Source organism: Pantherophis guttatus, chromosome 1 (genome assembly GCF_059756535.1).
Source record: "Pantherophis guttatus breed Tessera chromosome 1, ASM5975653v1, whole genome shotgun sequence".
Taxonomy (NCBI): Eukaryota; Metazoa; Chordata; class Lepidosauria; order Squamata; family Colubridae; genus Pantherophis; species Pantherophis guttatus.
Window position 1 is genome coordinate 76,702,716 of NC_142063.1, and position 25,167 is coordinate 76,727,882.

The following is a 25,167-nucleotide window of genomic DNA, read 5'->3' on the forward strand; positions in this document are numbered from 1 at the left end:
TCCCATAGTGCGGCCGAACTAGATAGGGCCGTAGCTGATCTTAGATAGGGCTTTAAGCCACTAAGCCTGGTGGCTCAGCAGACTGATAGCATTGTGAGTAACACCAGCTGTCTGCAATTACTGTAAGTTCGAATCTCACCAGGCTCAAGGTTGACTCAGCCTTCCATCTTTTCTAAGGTAGGTAAATTGAGGACCCAGTTTGTGGGGGCAATAAGCTGACTTTGTATAAATATACAAAAGTATGAAGGCTATTGCTTAACGCATTGTAAGCCGCCCTGAGTCTCCGGAGAAGGGCGGCATATAAATCAAATTTTTTTTAAAAAGCCATGATTTAATTCTGAAGTCTGGCTGCTTAGGTTTTACGCTACTTTTAACCTTAATTTTGATTGTTGAAAGTGGGCTTACAAAAACCTCAGCAATTGAAGATCTTTAACATCATAAAGGCTTACAGATTTATTCTCACGTTTCAGAATTACTGTTGCTTCTCCCCCCCCCCCCCCGCCCCCCAAAAAATCTTTATGTCAGGGCAAAATTGTGATTTAAAAAGGGGTTAAAAGTTCTTTTTCTTTTTTCTTTTAAAAAAGAGCATTTTCATGTAGCTTTTTTAGAATTCTGAGTGGTTGAGGAATCACTAGGCAGGATTTAAAGGTGCAAGGTAATTTTTCCTATATAGACATAACCAAAAAAACCTGCTTCAGTATTCTGCATTGTAGATGAGCCAATGCCACTTCCTCCTCTTTTGTAATGAGACCTGATGCTTCAACAAAGTCTGGAAGGAAGATTTATATTTTTAATAAGGATCAGGTGGCCTGTGGCTGCTACATCCTCTGTGGAACAATTCAGCACGTTCCATTGAATAAAGATATTTTCTTGCACAGCTTACAATTGAGAGGCCACTAATTGCTCATTCTTCATGAAGCAGCTTGAATGAGCCGTTCTTTTCCTAGCTTTGCTTTGCCCTTGGAGAGCTGGACTTTCTATACCGCATGATTCTTTGAGAGCCTAGAGATAGCATTGGAGAAAAAGGAACAGCGATAGGTAGCAATATGTTAACAGCAATAGCACTTGCACTTAAATACCGTTTCACCGTGCTTTACAGCTCTCTCTAAGCAGTTTTCAGAGTCAAACATATTGCTCTCAACAATCTGGGTCCTCATTTTATTGACCTTGGAAGGATAGAAGATTGAGTCAACCTTGAGCCAGTCAGGATCGAACTGCTGGCTGTCAGCCGAATTAGCCTGCAATACTGCATTCAGCCACTGCGCCACCACGGCTCTTTAGACTAAATAGACTAAATAAGTAAAAATCCAAAATTAAATGAGTAAATATAACTCATATGTCCACTTGAAGGGAAGGGAAGCAACAACAGTTCATTTACAGGCTGCATCTGATCTTCCTTACTAGATGGCAGCTCCAGTTGTGTGACACTTGACTTACTTTCCAAAAGAGCTGGCAATCATAGCTGTTTTTTTTTTTCCTTCCAACATGGACAAGGAAAACAAAAGTTCACACATCTTAAAATGGCCCCAATTGAGAAACACTGAAATACAGGTAGTCCTCGACTTACAACAGTTCATTTAGTGACCGTTTAAAGTTACAACGGCACTGAAAAAAGTGACCATTTTTCACACTTACGACCTTTGTAGCATCCCCATGATCGTGTGATCATGCTTGGCAACTGGCTCATAGTTATGACTATTGCTGTGTCTCAAGGTCATGTAATCATTTTTTACAGCCTTCTGACAAGCAAAGTCAATGGGGAAACCAGATTCACTTAACAACCATATTATTAACTTATCAACGGTAGTGATTCACTTAACAACTATGGCAAGAAAACTCACTTAACAGATGTCTCATTAACAACAGACATTTTGGGTTCAGTTGTGGCTGTAAGTCGAGGAGTACCTGTACTATGTTTTTCCATTTTGTTCTGTTGCAAGTAGTACTTCTTCAGGGTGATAGATTCTCCTCTCCAGGTTCATCTGGTTCTTGTTCCATTCTTGAAGACTCCGAGAGTACAAGAACATGGAAACTAGGATGAGTTCCAACAGTGCAGAATGTGTTGTGTGCACATTTTGGGTGTATATAAAATATTTTTATGAAGACAAACTCTTAGTCCTTAATCACAGTATGTAATGTTACAGTCTGTCAGCAATTTTTGTCTTTAAGATTTTAATTATTTTAACTCCCACATATTTTATATAATCATTTGTTTCATTAAATTTATTACAAGTAGTCTTCAATTTACGAACACATTTGGGGCTGGAATTTCTGTTACTAAGTAGTGTGGTCATTAAGTGAATTGTATCTGATTTTATTATCTTTTTTGTTGCTGTCATTAAGCAGATAATCATAGTCATAAGTGAAAAGGGCTTTTGCTCCATTGACTTTGCTTGTCAAAAGCCCCTGGGAAGGTTGCAAATGTGACTCCAGGACACTGCAACCATCATAAGTATATACCAGTTGCCAAACACCTGAGTTTTGATCATGTGATTGTGGGATGCTGCAACAGTCGTAGCAATAGCACTTAGACTTAGATACAGCTTCATGGTGCTTTATAGCCCTCTTTAAGCAGTTTACAGAGTCAGCATATTGCCCCCAACAATCTGGGTCATTTTAATAACTTCGGAAGGATGGATGGATGGCTAAGTCAAACTTGAGCCGGTCAGGATTGAGGGAATCGAACTCCTGGCAATGTGAGCAGAGTTAGCCTGCAGTACTGCATTCTAACCACCACGCCACCTCGGCTCTCGTAAGTGCGAGAACTGGTCATAAGTCACTTTTTTCAGCACTGTGTATGCGTTGGGTCATCTATTACTTGGGACAGGACCATGGGGGCAATGAATTGTTCATTGGTTTTGGGGTGAAGTACCACCAGTACGCTGACGACACCCAGCTGTACATCTCCACCCTAGGCCACCCCAACGATGCCCTTGAAGTGATGTCCCGGTGCCTGGAGGCCGTGCAGATCTGGATGGAGAGGAATAGGCTCAGGCTCAACCCATCCAAGACCAAGTGGCTGTGGTTTCCGACGTCCCGATATAGTCAGTTGGTGCCATCACTGACTATTGGGGGGAATCATTGGCCCCCACGGAGAGGGCGCGCAACTTGGGCGTCCTCTTGGATTCACGGCTGTCTTTAGAAGAGCACTTGACGGCCGTGACCGGGAGGATTTTTCATCAGGTTCGCCTGATCCACCAGTTGCGTCCCTTTCTGATCGGGACTCCTTACGCACGGTCACTCATGCCCTCATCACCTCCCGCCTGGACTATTGCAACGCTCTCTACATGGGGCTCCCCTTGAGGAGCACCCGGAGGCTCCAACTGGCGCAGAGTGCGGCTGCGCGGGTGGTAATGGGAGCAACATGGCGTTCCCACGTAACCACCCTCCTGCGCGAGCTGCACTGGCTCCCAGTGGTCTTCCGGGTGCGCTTCAAGGTTTTGGTTACCACCTTTAAAGCGCTCCATGGCTCAGGACCTGGGTACTTGCGGGACCGCCTACTACCACCAATAGCCTCCCACCGGCCAGTACGCTCCCATAGAGGGGCTCCTCTGGGTGCCATCGGCCAAACAATGCCGACTGGTGGCCCCCAGGGGGAGAGCCTTCTCTGTGGGGGCACCTACTATCTGGAACGAGCTCCCCCCGGAGATATGGAGGATCCTGGATCTGCGCACCTTCCACCGCGCTCTAAAGACCTTATTATTTCACCAGGCGGGCCTGGCCTAATTTTCTCCCTCTTTTATAAAAGATTTTTAATTTTTAAATATCTTTTAGTATTTTATATATTCAAATTTTAAAATTGGTTTTAAATAGTTTGGGGTTTTAATTTGTCTGGGCCAAAACTATTTAATTTGATTTTAATTCTACTTTTAAATTTTGTATGTATGTGTTTTATTGTTTGGCTGTGCACTGCCCTGAGTCCTTCGGGAGTAGGGCGGTATAGAAATCAAATCAAATAAAATAAATAAAATAAAATAAAAATTGTTGAATTGTCCCAAATTCAGTATCACTAGGGGGCAGATTAAAGGACCATTAAGCCTCAGGGATCCCAAGGATCATCATCCTCAAGGACTCCACCACCAAAGTAGCCATGGAATCCAGCAGCTCAAGCGGAGAGGGCGGTGGGGCAGATTTGTTACATTCCAGCAACCTGATGTTCAACAACAGCAGACAGAACCCAAAGATCTGTTGACCTGGTCTTGTGGTGAATATTGAGAGCAAGACATCAGGATTACTCTCAGTGTCCTGGCATCCCTATGAGCAGCACCCTTCATGTGCCTACCATATCTATCTCTGCCCATCATGGTACCAATAATGGCCTCTACCATCATAATCCATTCCCTCTTTGGGTTTTTTATCCTAGCCTATTAAACCATCCTGTAACACCCAAGGACAGTTACCCAAACAAGCACTAAGCACACAAGAACTACCCATCCTTCACCCACTCATCCCTGCATTTGCTAGATCTTGTGGTCCCTCTGCCCACAGCATTCTGCATCTGGCGCACCTGAACCTCCCAGAGAGTTCACATAGCCTTGGTGAGCCCTCCACCCACCCACCCCAACTGAGGTAAATGGTCACCTAAACATCAACCGAAGTCCAGGAGGCATAGATACAGTAGAGGACATCTTGGGCCTTGCTGAGCCTCTGATGTCTTCTCCTTCTCTGCCATCCTCTCATTCTGCAGCACTGCTATTTTAAGCTGACTTCAGGAGTGCATTGCTTCTGGTCAGCTTCATGATGTCGTCGCATCTCTTATCACCCTCTGCAGCTACATTCCAGCCTAGAATAGAATAAATTTCAATAGAAGACTGTAGAAACTTTCTCAATTTTTTTTTTTTATTTCTTAGAAGTTGAAAACCCTACAAAATAACATCATCCTGAAGGCAGATGTAAATGAGGGTAGAAAAATGATGTAGCCAGTATAAATTAAGTAAAAAATATAAGCTTGTATTGTCTGGAATGGTAAACAGATTCTCAACAGTGTGTGTGTGTGTGTGTGTGTGTGTGTGTGTGTGTGTGTGTGTGTGTGTGTTGGAAGTGCTGCTATCATGTTTTCTTGACTTGTCTGCATCTGTATTTTCATTCCTTTAACGATCATAACTTTTTTGTTCCACACATTTTTATTTTTCAGACATGAAATAAAAATATAGTTTTGTTCTTAGCTTACAATAGGATTTATTCCTTTATTCTCTTGCCTCTTGTTTGTTCTTAGCATAAAAGTTTGGTTTAAATAATGTTATAAGTTTCTTTGGAGAGCGTTTTTTGGACAAATATAAAACTGTAAAAGGTTTTTTTTTTAAAAAAGAACTTTTCTTTCTTCCAGGTGGTTCAGATTATGGAGCAACTGGAGAGGATGCCCTAATTAGGATCCAAAGGCTGATGGCTGAAGGTGGCATGACTGCTGTCGTTCAACGAGAGCAAAGCACTACCATGGCATCCATGGGTGGTTTTGGCAACAACATAATTGTGAGTCACCGGATCCACCGCAGCTCTCAGACTGGCACTGAATCCACTGGGATAGAAGGAGGCTCGACTCAACCATCGACTTCACAGGAGCTGATAACGGAGCTAGAGGGTCGGACCCTTTCTGAGTCCATGCAGGTGACAGAACGTGGCCTGAGCCCACAGACATCATCTAGTGAGGTTGAGGGAGAAGCTAATGGTCAAAGCCTATCAGAGCAAGCTCACTCCTCAATGGACACTGAGGGACCAGTCGAGTATAGTGATCTAACTAATAATAACCATCTTCCTGACAATACCAATTTCTATAGTAATGAGAGCACCAACGGAGAGTCTCGGAACAGGTAGAGATGAATTGGTGCTACCCTCGTACTGCTAAGCAGAGACTTGTACCTCACGGCTGACCAGGAACTGAAGGAGTAGGGGAATTTTGGCTCTGACCAGATGCTGATAATTCAGTGGGCATTGATATGCAGGGGTGGGATATTAGAGGGAAACCATAACTTGTCTGGGAGAATTCTTGAAGAGGTTTTATTCTGTGTCTTAGCTTCCCACATCTGTTTTGCTGCACATTTTCTACAATAGTTGTAATAAACCTTGATATTCAGCTGAGCCTTATGTAAATTTCTCAGCTCACTGGCTACAGGAATTCATTAAGCTTTGTCCTAACCCCGCAGTGCTTTTAATGCTACTCTTTTTTTTAATTTAATTTTATTTTTTTAAAAAGTGCTTTCCCCTTCTTGACCTACCAACTAATTGGATTAGGGAGACTTGAGTCTCTTCCTTTGGAGACCTTCAATTTTATTGAATTGTGTATATATCTTAAATGCTACTGTGGAGGAAATTTGCACCTAGATTCTACAACTAGAGTGGCTCCATTTTCCAATCCAGAGCTTTATCTCATGCCACACTGCTTGCAAGCACTAGAAAACTCTTCAGAAGTTCAGAATTTGGATGGCTTGAACGAATGTAGGCTGGATAAGGCACATCAGTGTTTTCCAGGACTCTGTTCCACTCTTCTTTCCAGCTCAGAACTAAAGATAGGAGAGCAGTGCTTGGGCGTCTCAATTTTTTTCATGCTCAGGAACCTCTCAGGAGTGTGGGCCTTTTGTTTTCAGAATATCTAATTTGTATGCAAGCAGAACTTTTACAAGGGCTGCTGTGGGTGGGGCAACCTATAGTTGTAAAGCATGTGGGTAGGGTGGGAACCATTCCCCCAAAAAGATGGCACTTATTACAGATATTGCCCAAGGCTTAGCAACTCTTGCTGTGCCAATCGTAGCATATTGTAATTCAATCTGGTGAAATTTGGCAGGATCATGGTGCCATGGCCAGGTTGCACTTCCCTGTTAGGGGTAGGATGTGGGGTGGGAGAGAGGGGTTAGCTCCATGTCAGGGCGTGAGTTATGTGTCTGTGATGTAAGGTGTTGCATGTGAAACCTTGACCTTGTACATGTAGTTTCTAGTGGAGAAATCAAGGCTCTGATACTTTTTTTTTTGTTTCTAGTCAACAATGTGATTTTCCTTTTCATTTGTAACTCTCCATCCCAGTGAGCTTGTAGCAGGAAGGTGGGGGAGAGTGTGTGCTAATGAGGGAAACACCAAAGATCAACGTCATTAAAATATGACAGACCCTTCTTTCGTCTCCTGTCTTCTTTTCTTGATCAAGTACAATGCCTGTTTTTTGGCGGGGGGAGTTTTTCTGTTTGATTGCTTTATTCCACAAAAGTCCCCTACCCTGAAATCTTGTCAGTTCCAGAAGAATCAGAAAAGCATGAAAAGGTTTTTATCTATTTAGTGCATAATTCTTGACTCTTCTGGTATTATTATTATTACTACTACAATTATAGCTCTTGGCTGCTGGAAGAAAAGGAAAAGAAAAAAAAAACCAAGTGGTTAAACTGTTAGTTCAATGAAATGATTTTTTTCCTGATGCATCTAACAAATTGTTATGCGGCACCTGCCAGAGGTTTTCCTCCCAATATGCATGTCTCTGTATTGTCAGTACCACAAGCAAGTGACAATAAATAAAGCCCATTGTTAAGCAGCTCTTATGCTCACAGTCAGAAAAATCTGTTAGAGAACATTAAGCAAATGTTGCCTTAAATCACAGCATGGAGATAAACTTTAAATCAAATCAGCTGGCTGCAAGTCCTCATCAAAGTGTTAATGAAGCACTAAAAAGTGCCCTGTGATGGCTTGTACTTCAGAGCTACAGGAGCTTGATTATGGAATTCCTCTCTTTAGTTTTAGAACATGTTTTTACATCAGAAGAAACTAAACCCAGAATCTATAACTGCCTCACTAGGGTGGAGGAGTACCTATCTCTATGAGAGAAAATGAGAAGATTACAGATTTTGCAACATGATGCTTAAAAAAATAGCTTTTCTCCAAGGATTCCATCCAGAAATCTTGCAGAAAATCACTATGAGTTATGAATTACATTTTGTTGACTGAGAAGGCCAAGCGTTTCAGGTTTATATCATACGTCTTTCCCATATTTTTCTGGTATAATTATTTGTTCTGTTTATACATCATACTCAATCCCAAAGACTCAAGATGGCTTTCAGGAAAAAAAAGTAATGGAACAAACTTAAAACACTCTCTAGTCCAATTCTTCGAACTTCACATCTAGAATATATGCCCCAAAACACAGTGACCAAGTGCTTCTTAGAATAAAACTGTTACTGGAAAAAAAAAACCCTCCAAAACAAGATATATTTAGCTTTGGCTGTTCCAGAGTGCCAATATCAATATGGAAATAAATTGATTACAATTCCTTACCATCTTAATCTCTTGTATGGTGGGGTTCCTAAGCATCTCCTCTTGGGAAACTAATTGAATGGATTGAATCTAGTTGGGACAGAGTCCTGAAGGTAAGTGGAATCTAAACTATTTAGGACTTCATAAGGAAGCAACTAGCACTCACAATTAGATTCATAAGCACAACACTATTGAAATGGTCTGTTGTCAGCCAGGCCTCCGTATTCTGGACTATCTGCAGTCTCCAAATCAGCTTCCAGGGGACGCCCATGTAAAAGGCCTGTACATCACTCTCTGTGATAAAAGCTTCCCAGTCCAAATAGAGCAATGAATGATGCACCAGACCAAACTGGGATTAGGCTTTCTTGGTCTTGGCTGCTGCTGTGAGTCAAGGAAAATTCCCAAATCGTGGACCCTTGCCTTCAACATAGCAACAGAAGTGAGGAATGAATATGAGAACTGTATTTTTTGACTTTTTTGTGGTATTTGTGGTGTTTTGTATTTTTTGTGGTGTTTGTACAGGCCACGCTGGATGCATCAACTACATGTTTACTGCTGGGGATACAAAACAAGGCAATTGTGGAATAAATTCATTAAAAAGTTATACTTTTATAATTTTGGGAAACATACCACATGGAAAGGGTGGTACATTAATGCAAATGAAGTATTCAATGGTCTGATGCCTTCAATGTCTGGCAGTGCTTGAATTATATGGATGACAAAATCCTCCTTAGCTATTTAAGCAGAGCACCGTGTTTCCCCGAAAATAAGACCCTGTCTTATATTTTTTTGAACCCCGAAATAAGCAATTGGCCTTATTTTCGGGGAGGTCTTTTTTTGGGGTGGGTGGAGCAAGATGGAGCTCCTCTTGTCATCTTACCTGATTTCCAGCTCAGCGTTTAAATATTCTTGGGGAGGCCTTATTTTCGGGGGGGGAAGGCTTATTTTAGCACATGCGTTCAAAAGCCCGATTGGGCTTATTATCAGGGGATGTCTTATTTTTGGGGAAACAGGGTATAATAAAACCATAATTTGACTACAACTGGAATCAGGGTAATACTGGAATTTCTTAAGCCTTTCTATCTATACTCAATCAGGTCAATACAAGCATTCATGTTTGAGTTAAGCATTTTGTCTTGTAGTTACAGCTATAATATACTACTCTACCCTATATTAATACCCTCATTTCTGGGAACCATTGAAAACTAGTCTAAGTTTCCTGAGTAGCCCACATCATCATCTCCATAATTTATCCTTGGATTGATACCACAGAAGTTGAATTACCCTGTTTCCCCGAAAATAAGACATCCCCTGATAATAAGCCCAATTGGGCTTTTGAGCGCATGTGCTAAAATAAGCCTCCCCCAAAAAATAAACCCTCCCTGAAAATATTTAAATGCAGAGCTGGAAATCAGGTAAGACAGCAAGAGGAGCCCCATCTTGCTCCACGCATCTCAAAATAATAAGACCTCCCCAAAAATAAGGCCAAGTGCTTATTTCGGGGTTCAAAAAAATATAAGACAGGGTCTTATTTTCAGGGAAATATGGTAGTACCACAAAAGGATGGAGAACGCTGCATGAAAAATTAGAAGTAATTTTGGATTATTTACTGATCTATATAGCTGCCCTTTTAACCAATACAATTACTTGAAGTCGGACAGCTGCATATTTTTTTGAAATGCACAATTTTTGAGAGAGTATTGATTTGTTGACATAATATTTGAAACTGCGCTGGTAAACTGGATCATGGACAAACCTGTGAATATTGCTAGTCTCCCCAGGTGGTAATGAAATGAGGTAACTTCCTTTTAAATGCAGAAAACAAACTAGTACCTGAGAGCTCTTGTATACTCAGCCATCTGTTAGTTATCTTTTTAAAAGGCATGGATCAAGAGAAAAGGGTACTGCAAAAGATAGTGCCAATGAACTATTTAAAAAAAACTCTTGGTAAAGTATCTCATAAAAGACAGATTTTAAGAAAACATAACCGCAAGTAGGTTAGAGGAAAGGCTCTTTTGTGGATTTTAAATCTGGTTGTGATAGAAATGGAGTCAATTCTCACTGAGAAAGGTTAATCAATCTGAACCCTATGTTATTTAAATTAGGGGCAAGAAATCTCTTTAACTGGTGCAGAATGCGGCCACACAGATGATAAAATGGTGCTAGATACACAGCACATGTATAACACCATTTTTGCGCGAGCTGCATTGGTTACTGGTATGTTTCTGGGTGCAATTCAAGGTGCTGGACGCTATCTTTAAAGCTCTGCATGACTTGGGACTGGATTACCTGAGGCATCGTCTTTTTCCAAGAATCTCTAGCCAGGTCAAGCAGAATTGGCATGCTGCAGATCCTATCAGCCAGGGTGTCAGTTGGCAGGGACCAGAAATGAAACCTTTTCCTCAGTGGCTCCTCCTCTATGGAACACCCTCCTTTTGGAGATCAAAATAGCCCCAACCCTGTTAGCGTTTTGTAAGATCCTAAAAACCTGACTATGTTCCATCTCTGCGGGGGCTGAATGTGCTAAGGACCTACTGTATTGCTAAATAGCCAAGTGTATTGCTCCTATGTATATTTAATCTGGATGTTTTTATTTTTATTGTTTTAAAATGTTTTTAATATTTGAACCAGGGGTGAAATGCTCCCGGTTCGGACCAGATCACCCAATCCAGTAGCGATAGCAGCGGGTGGTTCAGAGAACCGGTAGCAAAAATCCCTGCACTCCCCCCACATGCCCAGTTGAGCCGTGCGATCATCAGAGGCTTTTTTTTTTTTTTTACTTTTAAAAGCATTTTTTCGGCCGAAGAGGTTGTAGGGAAAAAAATGCCTTTAAAAGCCTCTAGCGATCCCAGCTGAGTTGCCTGATCGTCAGAGGCTCCTAAAAGCATTTTTTTCTGCAACCTCTTAAGGCTGTAAAAAAAATGCTTTTAAAAGTAAAAAGTAAAAAAAAAAAAAAAGGTGGCCACACCCACCCAGTCACATTACCCCCACCACCAAGCCACGCCCACAGAACTGGTAGTAACAAATTTTAGATTTCACCCCTGATTTGAACTCAATATATATTTACAATATGAATTGTAAACTGCTCAGAATCATTGACTGAGATGGGTGTCCATAGAAATTGAATGAATGAATGAATAAACAGACAAACAAATTTGCTAATCCCTTGAAATAATCTAAACTATTCAAAACGAAGAGCGAACTGGAAAATGGAAGCTAGAGCAAGAACATGGCTGACAGTTGCAAAAGATTGAAAAGTATGTTGTAAATTAAAAAATTATTAGAGCTGTCATAGCATAAGTCTGGTAGAACCTCAAAGGGAAATGGTAGATGGTCAAAGAACAGCCTTAGGAGCCATATTTTCAATACTGCATTCTTCTGGGGGAGGGGAGAGAATAGGAGAAAATAAAGACTGAAAAAACACTTCTGCTTATTATTGCAGCTCTCACATCATCCTTGAAATTTAGGTTTGTTTTATTTATTTTCTAGTTAATACTAATATAGAATAAAGGGAAAGCAAATACCCAGTATTGGAATGCTGATGATGGACAGAATATTGCTGAGCCAAAAAAAGTAGACGACATGCAACTTCTGAACAAAATAAATAAATAGCTAAATAAATCATGTACAACGTGTTTTTATTCTCAGAACTATAAGGATAGTCCTCTACAGCAGCAATGGCAGATTGCTAGGAAGCACCCCATGGAGTGAGCTAAATCACGATGTAACCCAGAGGCCTGTTTCACTTTCTGTATTGAATTTTTCCTGAGCCTGCCAATGGAATCACTTCCATGTAGGAGCCCATTTAGTGCAGGGGTTAAGGTGCTGAACTAGAAACCGGGAGGGTGAATTCTAGTCCTCTCTTGGTATGAAAGCCAGCTGGCTGATTTTGGGTCAGTCACCCTCAGCCCAGCCCACCTCACAGATGGCAGTTGTGAGGAAAACAGGATGTGGGAACATTATGTATCTCTCGAGTTGTACCAAAAGACAGAAATAAATCTAATAAGTTCAGGATGTAAGAATAATACCCTCTTGTGTATTTCAACTTTTCCCTGCGAAAAAAATGGAGGGAAAGTCTATTCTGACTCAGTTCAGCTTCCTTTACATCTGAGAACAATGCAGTACCTTTGGCTTCTCTTAGCTTTAAGACTGCAAATCCTTCCTTCTTTCATTTCCTACTGAAGCATTTGCCATTGCCATTATCTGCTTTTTGAGCTATTGCAATGCTTCAGGGGAAAACAGAAATGGATCTTCACCTCTGTTCCCAAAGAAAAGCATGCAGAGGAATGAAGCTAGCTCTAATGGGCGAAGGAAATTTTTTTGGTGGGAAAACTGGAGCACTTCTAAAAATCAGTCGTTTGTCTTTTGCATGGGTTTGGGAGTCCCTTCGTTCAAGAGTTCATCTGCAATCCATGGAAGGAGACAGTGGCCATTCTGGAGAAGGGTAAAGGCCAGACCTGCCGGGTTGCCCTGGGGTGAGGCTGATGGAAGCAGCAGCCAGCCTCGGAGCAGCTGCTCTCCTCACTTAGTCACAATCTGTCAGCACAGTGTTCTGCAACAGGAAAAGGCATATTAATTAAAGCTTGCCATGTGGTGAGCTGTCCTAGCTTTAATTGGGATCTCAGTGCACAGCATGTAAATGTCATTCTCATCCCGAATCTGAGCAAAGGGAGTACGGTGCAGAGAGAGAGAGCACGGGTACGAAGGAGGCTTGGCCTTTGATTTCCAGCCCATGCCCTATGAGATGCACACTCCCAATTACTGTCTCATAGTCCTTCCTTGTTTTTTTCTCCATCCTCATCACGCCCCCATCCCAAACTGGCAGAGAACTCTCCCCATCTCCCCCACCCTGCTGTCACTGCCAGGCATCCCTGTCTTGGTAATTGGGAGGGAGACTCATTAAAACATGTTCACTGCGTTCCAACAAATATACGTAAATGTTTCCCCACAGCGTCCCTAGTTGAAAGCTCATCTCATCTGTTCTCTGCTACTTTCCCTTCACTACTGTTTGTTTTTCCTTTCAAGCGATTGTCGCTAGCATACAGCACATTCTGGAAGGAACAGCGCCCAATCTGGATTGCCTGGCACACCAGTGGTTTGTGATTTTCATACATTGGTGTCATACCTGGGATGTCAATAAATAAATAAATAAGCACTATCGAAGGCCAAGCTCCCCAAAACATGGACAGAAGCATATATTACACTAATACCAAAAGAAGATACAGATTCCCAACAGATAAAAAACTACAGACTGATATCATTATTAAATGTAGAGTATAAAATAATATGCCTCTATAATTTCAGAGATATTAAAAAGATTCTTAAACGAATGTATACATTCTGACCAGAATGGTTTCCTACCTAAAAGACAATTAAAAAATAATATGAAGATTAACTTGAACATATTGGAATATTACGAAGCCCATTCTGAAAAACAGATAACGTTGGTTTTCTTGGATGCACAAAAAGCCTTTGATAATATGAGCTGGGAGTTTATGACACTACAACTGAAAGGTATGGACTTTGGTGAAAACTTCGTAAATACGATCCAAGCAATATATTCCAAACAAACGGCGAAAGTGTTAGTAAATGGGGGGATAACGGAAAATTTTAGCATACGTAAAGGTGCAAGGCAAGGAGCCTTGATAGTACAGTGGTCTACGCACCCTGTTATTAACACAGCTGCCTGCAATTTACTGCTGGTTCGAATCTCTCCAAGGCTCAAGGTTGACTCAGCCTTCCATCCTTTCTAAGGTAGGTGAAATGAGGACCCAGTTTGTGGGGGCAATAAGCTGACTTTGTATAAATATACAAAAGTATGAAGGCTATTGCTTAACGCATTGTAAGTCGCCCTGAGTCTCCGGAGAAGGGTGGCATATAAATCAAATTAAAAAAAGAAAAAAGAAAAAAAAGGATGTCCACTATCTCCTCTATTATTCATACTAACCCTGGAAGTCTTGCTTAGAAAGATCAGACAAGATCCAGAAATAAACAGAAAGAACATTACAAAGTACACGCATTCACAGACGACTTAGTATTCATTTTGGAGGAACCCCTAGAAATGGGACCCAAATTAATAAAAAGAATAGAAGAGTTTGGCGAGGTGGCAGGACTTAAAATAAACAAGGAAAAGACTAAGATTTTGACAAAGAATCCTACAAACAAACAGAAAAATTAACTGACGGAAAAGATGGACATGCAGATAACTAAAAAAGTTAAATACGTGGGAATCTGGTTAACAGCAAGATGTATAACCATTAAAGAAGACAGCTACATTAAATTATTACAACAAATACAGATTTAGAAAAATGGAGAAATTTACAGTTGTCGTTAGTCGGAAGGATAGCTACAACAAAAATGAATATCCTACCGAAATTGTTAATTTTTATTTCAAGCAACCCCAATAAAACTAGGGAAAAAGTTCTTTGAGGACTTAAAACAAATTGATTCTAAAGTTCGTCTGGCAAGGCAAAAAACCAAGAATCAAACTGAAAATGCTACAAGACACCAAAAATAAGGGGGGCAGGTTTGGACTACCCGACTGGTAGCTGTACTACTAGGCCTCTGTGCTCACATGGGTGAAGGAGTGGATAAATCTGAGGAACAAAAGAATATTGACATTAGAAGGACACGACTTACAATTGGGGTGGCACGCATTTGTATGGTATGGAAAAAGTAGAATACACAGATACTTCCAAAGGCATTATATCAGGAATGCTCTGATTTCAGTATGGGGAAAAATCAAACAGAATCGTTATATGAAAATACCAGTCTGGCTATCCACAATGAAAGCGCTAATACATCCTAATGTTCTAGAACTGGAAAAAATCATAAAGTACAAAGACATCTTAAATGAACATGGAGACTTAAACTCAAATAGGAACTAAAAAATCAAGGAATTGATCTGGATTGATGGCCACATATTCAAATGCAAACGAGACACAAGAAAGATGTAGAAATATATGGATTTTACAATGTAAAAGAAACTATGATAGTATGGGCCAAAAATTTTGAATATAATATAGAACTAGACAAATGGCAAAAGCTTTGGAAAAGAAATTACAAACTAAAGATGTCAACAGCATACAAAGAAAACCTTTACAAAATGTTCCACAGATGGCATTTGCCACCAGCAAGAATGGCAAAGATGTTCCAAAACAAAACGCCAGAGTACTGGAAATGTAAACAGATACCGGGGTCCTATTACCACATGTGGTGGACTTGTCCAATGGCAAAAAAATATTGGTTAAAGATAAAAAGGTAGTTAGAAGAAATGATAGCACAACAAATAGATTTAAAACCAGATTTGTTCTTACTAGGTATATTACCAGGAAAATACAACAAAAGAAGCATATATTTAATATTACATGTAATAACAGCAGTGAGAATTATGTATGCACAAAACTGGAAAAAAGAAAGTATACCTATAGATGAAAATGTAATAAAGAAAATACTAGACTGCTCCAAAATGGACAGGTTAACAATGAGAATTAAGGATAAAGAGGAAACAGAGTATTATTTAACATGGGACTTATTTTATAAATGGTTAGAAAAGAGAAGCAGAAGTTAGTAAATTTATAATTAAGGATGATTAATAAAACAGAACTAAATGTATATATAGATATATATAAGCATAACATTAGCAATAATATTATTATTACTATTATTATTATTGGATTACATTTTATTACAAATTGAATTATATAGAACGACAAGAAGTGAAGATCATATTGTATATACAATGAGAATAATAGCTATAATTAAGGTGTATAATATCATGTGTATTCAAAAGAGATTTGATACGGGCAGTACACTGTCATTGCAGAAACGGAAATGTGATGAATAATAAAATAAAATGTAAAATAAAAAATAATATAAAAAAAAACAAAACAAAAACAGTCAGGAAAGGCAGAAATCTTAACCTTCAATCAGGACTATCCACAGAAATATTCCTTGCAATTATTAGCACCCCTCTACTTTTCAATATATATGTATACCAGTATATTTTTATGGAGGGATTCTACAACACCTTCTGTAGTTTGTGGGCCTTTAAATATTTTGTGATTGTAAAATCAAGATTTCTCAACCATCCTGGCTAGGAATTTATGGACATGGTAGTCCCAACACGCCTGGGTGTTACCACCCTGGGAAACCAGCTGTTCCATAATCATAATGATTAATTCCCTAAAGTGTAGGCCCATTTTTCATACAAAAAGAAGAAAAAACCAACTTCAGGAACCAGATTATTCTTGCTGTATTATCATAACAATGCAGAAGGATGAATTAAAGAAAAATCTTGCTAGCTTCAATTAATAGAAGTATCTTCTTATCTTTCCCTCTGTTCCAACCCAAGAATCCCTTAAACAAGTGCAGCATAGAAAAACAGAGAAAGATAAAAAGGACAACCAAGGCTATTTTCCATAATTCCTATAGTCCATATATGGCATCTTAGGATACTGCTTTAATTACGGGTTAGGATAGCGAGCAAAGACTCTGGCCTGATTCTGGTTCTGACCACTGTTTGACCAACTTTTTTTCTGAAAGATTGACCAATAGTTATTTATTTATTTATTTATTTATTTTTCATATTTCTATGCTGCCCACTCTTTGAGGACTCTGGGCGGCTTACACCGAAGACAGTATACTAGATAGCATATGCCCCCAACAATCTGGGTCCTCATTTTACCCACCTCGGAAGGATGGAAGTCTGAGTCAACCTTGAGCTGGTGAGATTTGATCCACTGATCTGCTGAACTAGCAGTCAGTTGAAGTAGCTGCAGTACTGCACTCTAACCACTGCGCCACCTAGTCTCTTTTTTACTGTGTTACTGTGTTACTGTTTTAGTGTGTTACTGTGATGGCAGATCAGATAAGGGGAATACTCAGTCTTCACAGTTTTCAAATAGTGATACAATTGTTAACACACTTGTGTTCTGGGAATTGGTTGGCAAGGTATGAAGGGCCTCTCACTCCTCACTTCTTTTTTAGCTGTTTGGTTTGCCCTTATCCCACTAAGTCACCGTGAGTGAATTCACTAATTTATGCGGCCGCGCGGGTGGTTATGGGCGCAACTCGTTGTGCCCACGTGACACCCCTCCTGCGCGAGCTGCACTGGCTCCCAGTGGTCTTCCGAGTGCGATTCAAGGTGTTGGTCACCACCTTTAAAGCGCTCCATGGCATAGGACCCGGGTACCTTCGAGACCGACTTCTGCCACCAATAGCCACCCACCGACCAGTTCGCTCTCACAGAGAGGGTCTCCTCAGGGTGCCATCGGCCAAGTTATGTCGGCTGGCGACACCCAGGGGGAGGGCCTTCTCTGTGGGAACCCCAGCCCTGTGGAATGAACTGCCCCCGGAAATGCGTAAGATCTCCGACCTCCGGGTATTTCGCTGTGCACTCAAGATCCTGTTGTTCCACCAGGCTGGGCTATCAACATAATAATTTTAATTGGGTGTTTTAAATTTCTAGGGTTTTAAATTGAGCCGAATTATTTAATAATTTTAAATTATTTTAATTGATGTTTGTCTTGTGCTTTTAATAGGCTGTACATTGCCTGCGTCCTTCGGGAGAAGGGCGGTATAGAAATAAAATTATTATTATTATTATTATTATTATTATTATTATTATTATTATTATTATTATTATTTAGCCCTCATATCTTAATTCTAAAAGATGGACCAACTTTTAGTGGCTTGGAGTACAAGTAAGCAAACCATCAAAAATTATTTTTTCAAATTGCTTTTGCTGTTGATATTTTTGTGTGGCAGTAAGATGATTGGAATGGTACTGTACTAAAATTGATGTTCCTTTTTGCAGAATGGAGCAAAATCCTAAAGCTGTCAGAGAAGCACAGGAGGCTGCTAATGAAGGGGTAGTTTTGTGCTAGATTCTGCCCATTTGGGTCCTTTTCGGCCCCATGAAATGTTTTTAAACTATATGCAGAAATAGATATTTATTATCCTCCTCAGCTCTCAGCTCTGAGCGTTTCCCAATTCCATTTGAAAGAACATCAGAGATTCAAAAACTAGTTCTTTGATTTTCCACTGTCAATAGCAGATTTTTTTTTAATCATTTGAGAATATAAATTCCATATAACAATCCAATATCTCTTTGTCTGTAAAATGTTATATAACAAAACATGTATGGCTAGACATTTTATTACAGCACTGTGGAATAGATGAAGGTAGATTTAGTACTCTGAGAAGAGGAATTTGTTTAGCATTCAATATAAACAAAAATGTCATTTATTATACTGGCTATAAAAGAACTTTCTGTGAAGATTTCAAAAAAAAGACAAGCCACATCCTTCAACAATATATGGATTCTGTGGACAATCATTTAAATATGAGCCAGCAGTGTTCTACAGCTGCCAAAAAAGGCGAAATAGTTCTAGGCTGCATTAACAGGGATAGAATCAAGATAATGTGAAGTGTTGATGCCACTTTATAATACCTTGGTAAGTCCACATTTGGAATACTGTATCCAGTATTCCATATCCAGTCACCACAATATAAAAAAGATGTTGAAACTCTAGAAAGAGTGCAGAGAAAAGCAACAAAGATGATTGGGGGGACTGGAGGCTAAAACATAAGAACAGTTGCAGGAATTGGATATGTCTAGTTTAATGAAAAGAAAGGTGATATGATAGCAGTATTCCAATATCTCAGGGGTTGCCACAAAGAAGAGGCAGTCAACCTATTTTCCAAAGCACTTGAGGGCAGGACAAGAAGCGATGGATGAGAGGATAATCAATGGATAATCAAGGAGAGAAACAACCTAGAACGGAGGAGAAATTTCCTGATAGTTAAACAATTAATCACTGGAACAACTTGCCTCCAGAAGTTGTAAATGCTCCAACACTGGAAGTTTTTAAGAAGAGATTGGACAATCATTTGTCTGAAATGGTGTAGGCTTTCCTGCTTGAGCGGGGGTGGGGGTGGGTGGGTGGACTAGAACTCTGTTATTCTATTAAAATACAAAAATGCATTTTTCATAGATTATTTCTGAGAGCTCTGTGGCAGTGTCTACAATACTTATGGTGAATAAGTATAAGTGAATACTTATTGAGAATAAGAAAATTTATCCCACCACAGCAAATTCTTTCCCCAAATGTTCCCAAATGTATCTAAATCATTTTAATAACAAAAAATGTGCCAATGTTTGGCAAAAGGGATCTCTATTGGCAGGAAAAATGGCAATGATTGTCAAGGGAAAAGGCAAGGAGCAAAGAGGCATGAAAAGACAATGAGGGATGGTTATGCTAATAACACTCCATTCTTCATGCTAATAAGTGTTGAATAGCTAGTTTCTGCCTAGCAACACAATCTAGTAGCATTTATAACAAGAACATCTGCAATAAAAACGTACTGTACAAAACCACTTCCTGGAACAGCTTAGTCAGGAAAAAGAGTGGGACAAGTCCCCTTCTGTGTGGCAAATTAGAGAAAACCACATCTAATGTACCTTGTGTCTGATCAGGAGCATTGTTAGTTACTTAGAGTTTTGTTTTTTTAAAAAAATTCAAATCAAGCAAGCAAATCTCAAGTTGATGGTTTATCCAGTTATATCATGGCTAGTCTAACAAAGTTCCATATCAAGGAACCAACAAAGATAGAAAAGAAAACAATGGAAAGGTCTTGTGCACTATATAGCAGGCAGTCATACATGCAACCTCTTCTTCTGACATTCTAAGTCAGATCTAAGGTATACATTTGCAATGAAGAAGGCCATTGGGCTGGACCTTGAATCTCAGTGACAGGGAGGATGGAATAGCCCAGGGGTGGGCTTCAAAAATTTTAGCAAGGGGTTCTCTGCCCAGTTGCTGGGTGGGCGTGGCCATGGTGGGTATGGCCTAGTCGGCCTCCTGCATCATGGCAGGGGGAGATTTTTGCCCTCCCTGGGCTTTGGAGGCTTTCCTCAAGCCTCCAGGAGGGCAAAAACAGCCTCCCCAGGCTCTGGAGGCCCTCTGAAGGACTTCCCGAACTTCTGGTAGGCCCGTTTTTCACCCTCTCCAAGCCTCCCCGCGCGCCCTGCACTTACCTGCATCCAAAACGGGCTGCGTGGGGACTCCTGGGAGGGGCAGGGTGGGGTGGGCGGGGTCAGCCAGGAGTGGGATTTGGAGGTTCTCCAAACTGCACAGAATCTTAGCTAGAGGTTCTCCTGAACCCCTGCGAACCCCCAGCAGCCCACCTCTGGAACAGCCTTTTCCATTGCATTAGAGATCAGGAAGCTAAATTAGAGAGAGAGAGTGCAGGGTGCTTGAAATCTAGGCTCTTCCATGCCACCAAGCATCTGTGGGACTACTAAGTAGCTACAGCAAATACTGAATTGTCTAATTCTGTCTAAACTATATTTACAGCTTTTCAGTTTCATCCCATTAATCCTAGTTTTACCGTCTGGAGCATTTATTACATCACGTGCCAGGGATCCAGAAAGATCATTCTATTTTTCCATCAGTAAGAAACAACAACCAACAGAATTCACCTAATGCACTAGCCCAAATGTCTGAAAGAATTACCAGGACTTTAGTATCGTACAAAAGGCTAACAGGCGTGGGGCCATCTGGATCCCCAGCGGGATGCTACTCTAAAAGAGAAGCATTGTGACAGAGAAGGCATCTTAGGAGACGTATCAGCACATTCTTTGACTGCTGACCAGACATTTCAGCAACTTTTTCCTCCCTCGGAGTGGTTTAATAGGCTGCAAAATGCTTTGCTATATTGTTTCCGAAGGCAACCTCAATCCCTCCACCAACTCCAGCAAGATTTGTCATCTATTTTTTTTCCCCTCTATTGCTTATAGAACTCCACTTATCAAGAATTATTACACAGTTCCGTACAGGGGGAAAAAACCTGCACTGAATCTGTTTGAAGCAGCCTGGAGCCCAAAGAAACCTAATTCAATTTTTTGATATTTTTAAAATAGCATGCAACCAAGAGGGAAGGAAAGAAAGAAATGACCACATTTGCAAAATTTGAGAAAATAGTATCTGCACAGACTATTTTCAATCTTGGTTTGTAGGCAGAACTGAAAGAGTAGTTTTTATACCTGATCATGCATTAAAGCTCAAAGGAGCTAGAAAAGGATGTCACGGTTTCAGGGTATTAAAGAAAAAAGCCTTAAAATGGGTCTTAAGTGGTAACTAGTTTTGAATGAATGAAGGCAGCCGTTCAAATAATTTGTTTCCAAGCCTCTTGGAAATGTAAAGCTTGGGAGCCTTTGAATTGGGCCTGGAAACTTAGTGCTTACTTTGGTTGTTCTATTGCCAAAGTGTGCCAGAAATCATTTGTGGAAGACAAGAATGGAAAAATGTTGTTTCCTACTCATCTGCTCCGATTGCAAACAGGATGTCTGGATACAGACTTCAGAGGATAATTAGAACTGCAGAAAAAACAATTGCTACCAACCTGCCTTCCATTGAGGCCCTGTATACTGCACGAGTCAAAAAGAGGGCTGTGAAAATATTTACAGACCCCTCACATCCTGGACATAAACTGTTTCAACTCCTACCCTCAAAACGACACTATAGAGCACTGCACACCAGAACAACTAGACACAAGAACAGTTTTTCCCCGAGTGCCATCACTCTGCTAAACAAATAATTCCCTTAACACTGTCAAACTATTTACTAAGTCTGCACTACTATTAATCTTCTCATCGTTCCCACCACCCATCTCCTTCCACTTATGACTGTATGATTGTAATTTTGTTGCTTGTATCCTTATGATTTATATTGATATTGTTTCCTGATTGCTTATTTGTACCCTTTGACTATCATTAAGTGTTGTACCTTGTGATTCTTGATGAACGTATCTTTTCTTTTATGTACACTGAGAGCATATGCACCAAGACAAATTCCTTGTGTGTCTAATCACATATGGCCAATAAAGAATTCCATTCCATTCTATTCTATTCTGTTCTGTTCTGTTCTGTTCTGTTCTGTTCTGTTCTGTTCTGTTCTACTCTATTCTAGTCTATATGTTTTCCTGCTGCACTTTTAAAGTACTTATTCCCCTAAATTGCTTGAGTGTTCGTCTCTGGTTTGAATGGTGAACTTTAATCCATGATCAGCTAAAGCCAGAGCTCACTCTCCAGAGGGAGGAATGCTTCTTTTACTGAGTAAAGTAAGTAAACGGTTATCAGGGGCTGTAATATTTTCTTTAGCTACTTTTGACAGGAATGCTATAAATAACATAATAGTGATAACACATGCCTTGTAATAGAAAGCTGATGATTTGAAATCTGGCAGAATAATATTTGTTTTAACCAACTATTTTTTTATCTGAGCCTTTCTTTTTAATAATCTATCTGTGCATTGCTTATTTTTCAATAAGTAATTTGGGTGTGCAAAGTAATTTGTTGGAAGTAATTTGTGGTTGTGCCCTTAGATGTAGCTATTGCATCTAAAGCATAACCTGAATTGAAATGTTCACATCCCCTAGCCCTCCTAGTTCATTCAGCTTGTACCAGTTGTAGTTTCCAGACCATTTTCAAATTAAGCATAAAATAACTTGCAGCAATCCATGTGAGGCAACTATGGCATGTGTAACTCAGCCCAAGCATTAATGAATTGTGACAGTGCAATTTCTGTGCATTTAATTTAATATGAAACCCACCAGAGATAGTGTGATTTAGAGACCAGAGCCATCCATTAATATTTGGAGATAGTACAGTTTAAGGCAATCATAGCTAAATCATTCTATGAGTTTGCAAAGAACTTTATTTTCAATCAACTGGATTTGGGTCCCATGATTTTTTTTTCCTATGTACGGCTGGACCTTGTTTCCTCAAGCATTTATTTGCTTTCCCGCTCTTTTAATATAGGAAGCAGATGTGTAAAGCATACAGATAACAAACCACATGAAGCAACATTCAAATAACAGTCAATGTCATGCGTTGGGGGCTCATGATCTGAAATAAAGATTGAGTCAATTGATTGGTGACCATGTTTTTAGTCTTTCCAACCATTTCAAAGGAGGAACTTAACTTCCCCTCAGGAGGAGTAAAAGACAGTTGTCTGTTGGGCTTGGCATCACAAATTCAGCAGGTGTTGTGACTCCGGCTCCAGAACCTGTCCTCATGGAGGAAGATGACTCTGAAAGTGATGGGGAGGAACTGACAAGGCTTCCCTCTCCAGGATCCTCCTTTCTGGCAACGCCTCAGGTTCCAGCTGATGGCCAGGAGGAAGGCATATCAGAGCACCCACTAATAGGGAGTGATGAAAATCAATCTTGGATTGATCCCAGGCAGCATCGGAGGGAGAGGTGTGCACAGTAAAGGAAGAGGTGGGGAAGGGCCAGAGATTGCTGAGTCACTGAGCCATGCCCCACAGGGGATAAAAGTGGATGGGGTTGCTCTGCAGGCTCTGTGACGGACAAAAACTGCATATCGTGAGCTTTGGATGGGATATTTTTCGGAATTAAGGTTTGGACTTTGTGAATGACTTCTGACTACTCTTTGAACTCCTGGTTGCCCCAGCAACAGACTACAGATACACTGACTCCTGTTTCTAGAGGTGATAAGAAACTTGGCAGGCATTCGGAAAGTAGCTGCCAGAACTTTTATCTGCCAAAGGGATTCAGGTTGGCTTGTAAAAATAAATTACTGGTAGAGGTCTTTTGCTCGTGTGTCTGCCTATGTGAGGTAGGGGGACAGAACAGCAGGACTGTTCCCATAACTGCTTGTTTCTATTCTTTCTTCATTTTCCTAAGAGCCATGAACGTCAAAGAGGACATCTAATTATCAGGCAAGAAGTTTGCATGATAGGATAGTTAGTTGATGTGGATTGGGGAAGATTGGATTGTTTAGATGGAAACAAGACAGGATCAGTTTGGAGCTAAATCTAACCCTGAATTAATCAGCCGAGTCAATTAAGCAGATTTTGGAGTTTTCATGACATGATTACTTATCCCCATGATTCATGTGAATAGGTTATGTGAAGAGAACCAATATGTATTCAAGTATATGAGTGACATCTATTAAAATGATAAGGCAACAGCTATGGGTAACTGATACTGGATGTTATGAAAAGTCAATACTTTTAATTACAGTTAAATTATGATTATCCTTTTATTCCCAATGGAACATGTTTCTGAATGTAAAATAACCTGGCTACCTTCACTTTAAAAAGTTAAGAAATGGGTGGTTTCTGATTCATTGTGGACTAGCCATCTTATTTATCAAATATAATTAACACCCACAAGTCAAAAGGAGAGAGAGCAGCTGTCCCTGGTGCTGAAATAAAGACTAAATCTCTCTGAGAAATATACATACTTTCTTGATTTTATTCTATCAAAGACAATAAGCGGTCACTAATCATTGAAGAAATGATGTCTGTAAATAATATTGGCTTAATTTAGACATCAGGAAGTGCTATAGGAATCTCTATATACTGCAAAGAATAGTATCTGATACGCAAATTGTACCGTCTAATGCTTCTTAATCGTAGTAGGTAACTAATGTAAGGAACACATCACATGTTGTGTTGGCTTATGTTTCTTTTATTTTGCATAGTTCTGAAGTTCATTGAATAGGGGAGAAAGACTCATGTTACAAAGCAGTCCTTTGGTGTCCAGGAATTGAATTTAACATTTGGGGAGGGAAGGGACACAGCAAGCATTAATGGAGATGAGTCACACAAATTTTAAAAGCTCCATAGAGAGTTGACATTTTTACTTTGCTTCCTGCAAAGATATTTTTCCTTACAATACAGTTTCATACAATTCCTTCTCAAAATGGCATGAAAGTGTTGAACTGATTTTTTTTACTATTATACAGATAAAATTCTTAATATATATAGTATATATATATTAAGGTGTGCATGGAGTGGGTCATAACTTGCACATCCACATACAAAATAATATATTAATTTGGACTTATTAAGACTACAATTCTAGGCATATGCCAGCCTTACCCAATTTAGTGCTCTACACATATATTGG

General features: G+C 40.0%; 1 protein-coding gene across 9 annotated transcripts in view; it reads left to right on the forward strand.

Annotated features, from left to right (window-relative positions):
* The window catches only part of AMBRA1 (autophagy and beclin 1 regulator 1), a 158,465-nt gene extending 151,365 nt beyond the window's left edge, over positions 1-7,100 (forward strand). For all 9 annotated transcript variants that reach the window (XM_060687582.2, XM_060687581.2, XM_087883229.1 and 6 more), the window contains one exon: positions 5,327-7,100. In XM_060687582.2, the coding sequence (XP_060543565.2) occupies positions 5,327-5,811 (485 nt within the window). In that variant the 3' untranslated portion in view covers positions 5,812-7,100. The remainder of the gene's footprint in view (positions 1-5,326) is intronic.
* The last annotated feature ends 18,067 nt before the right edge of the window (positions 7,101-25,167 follow it).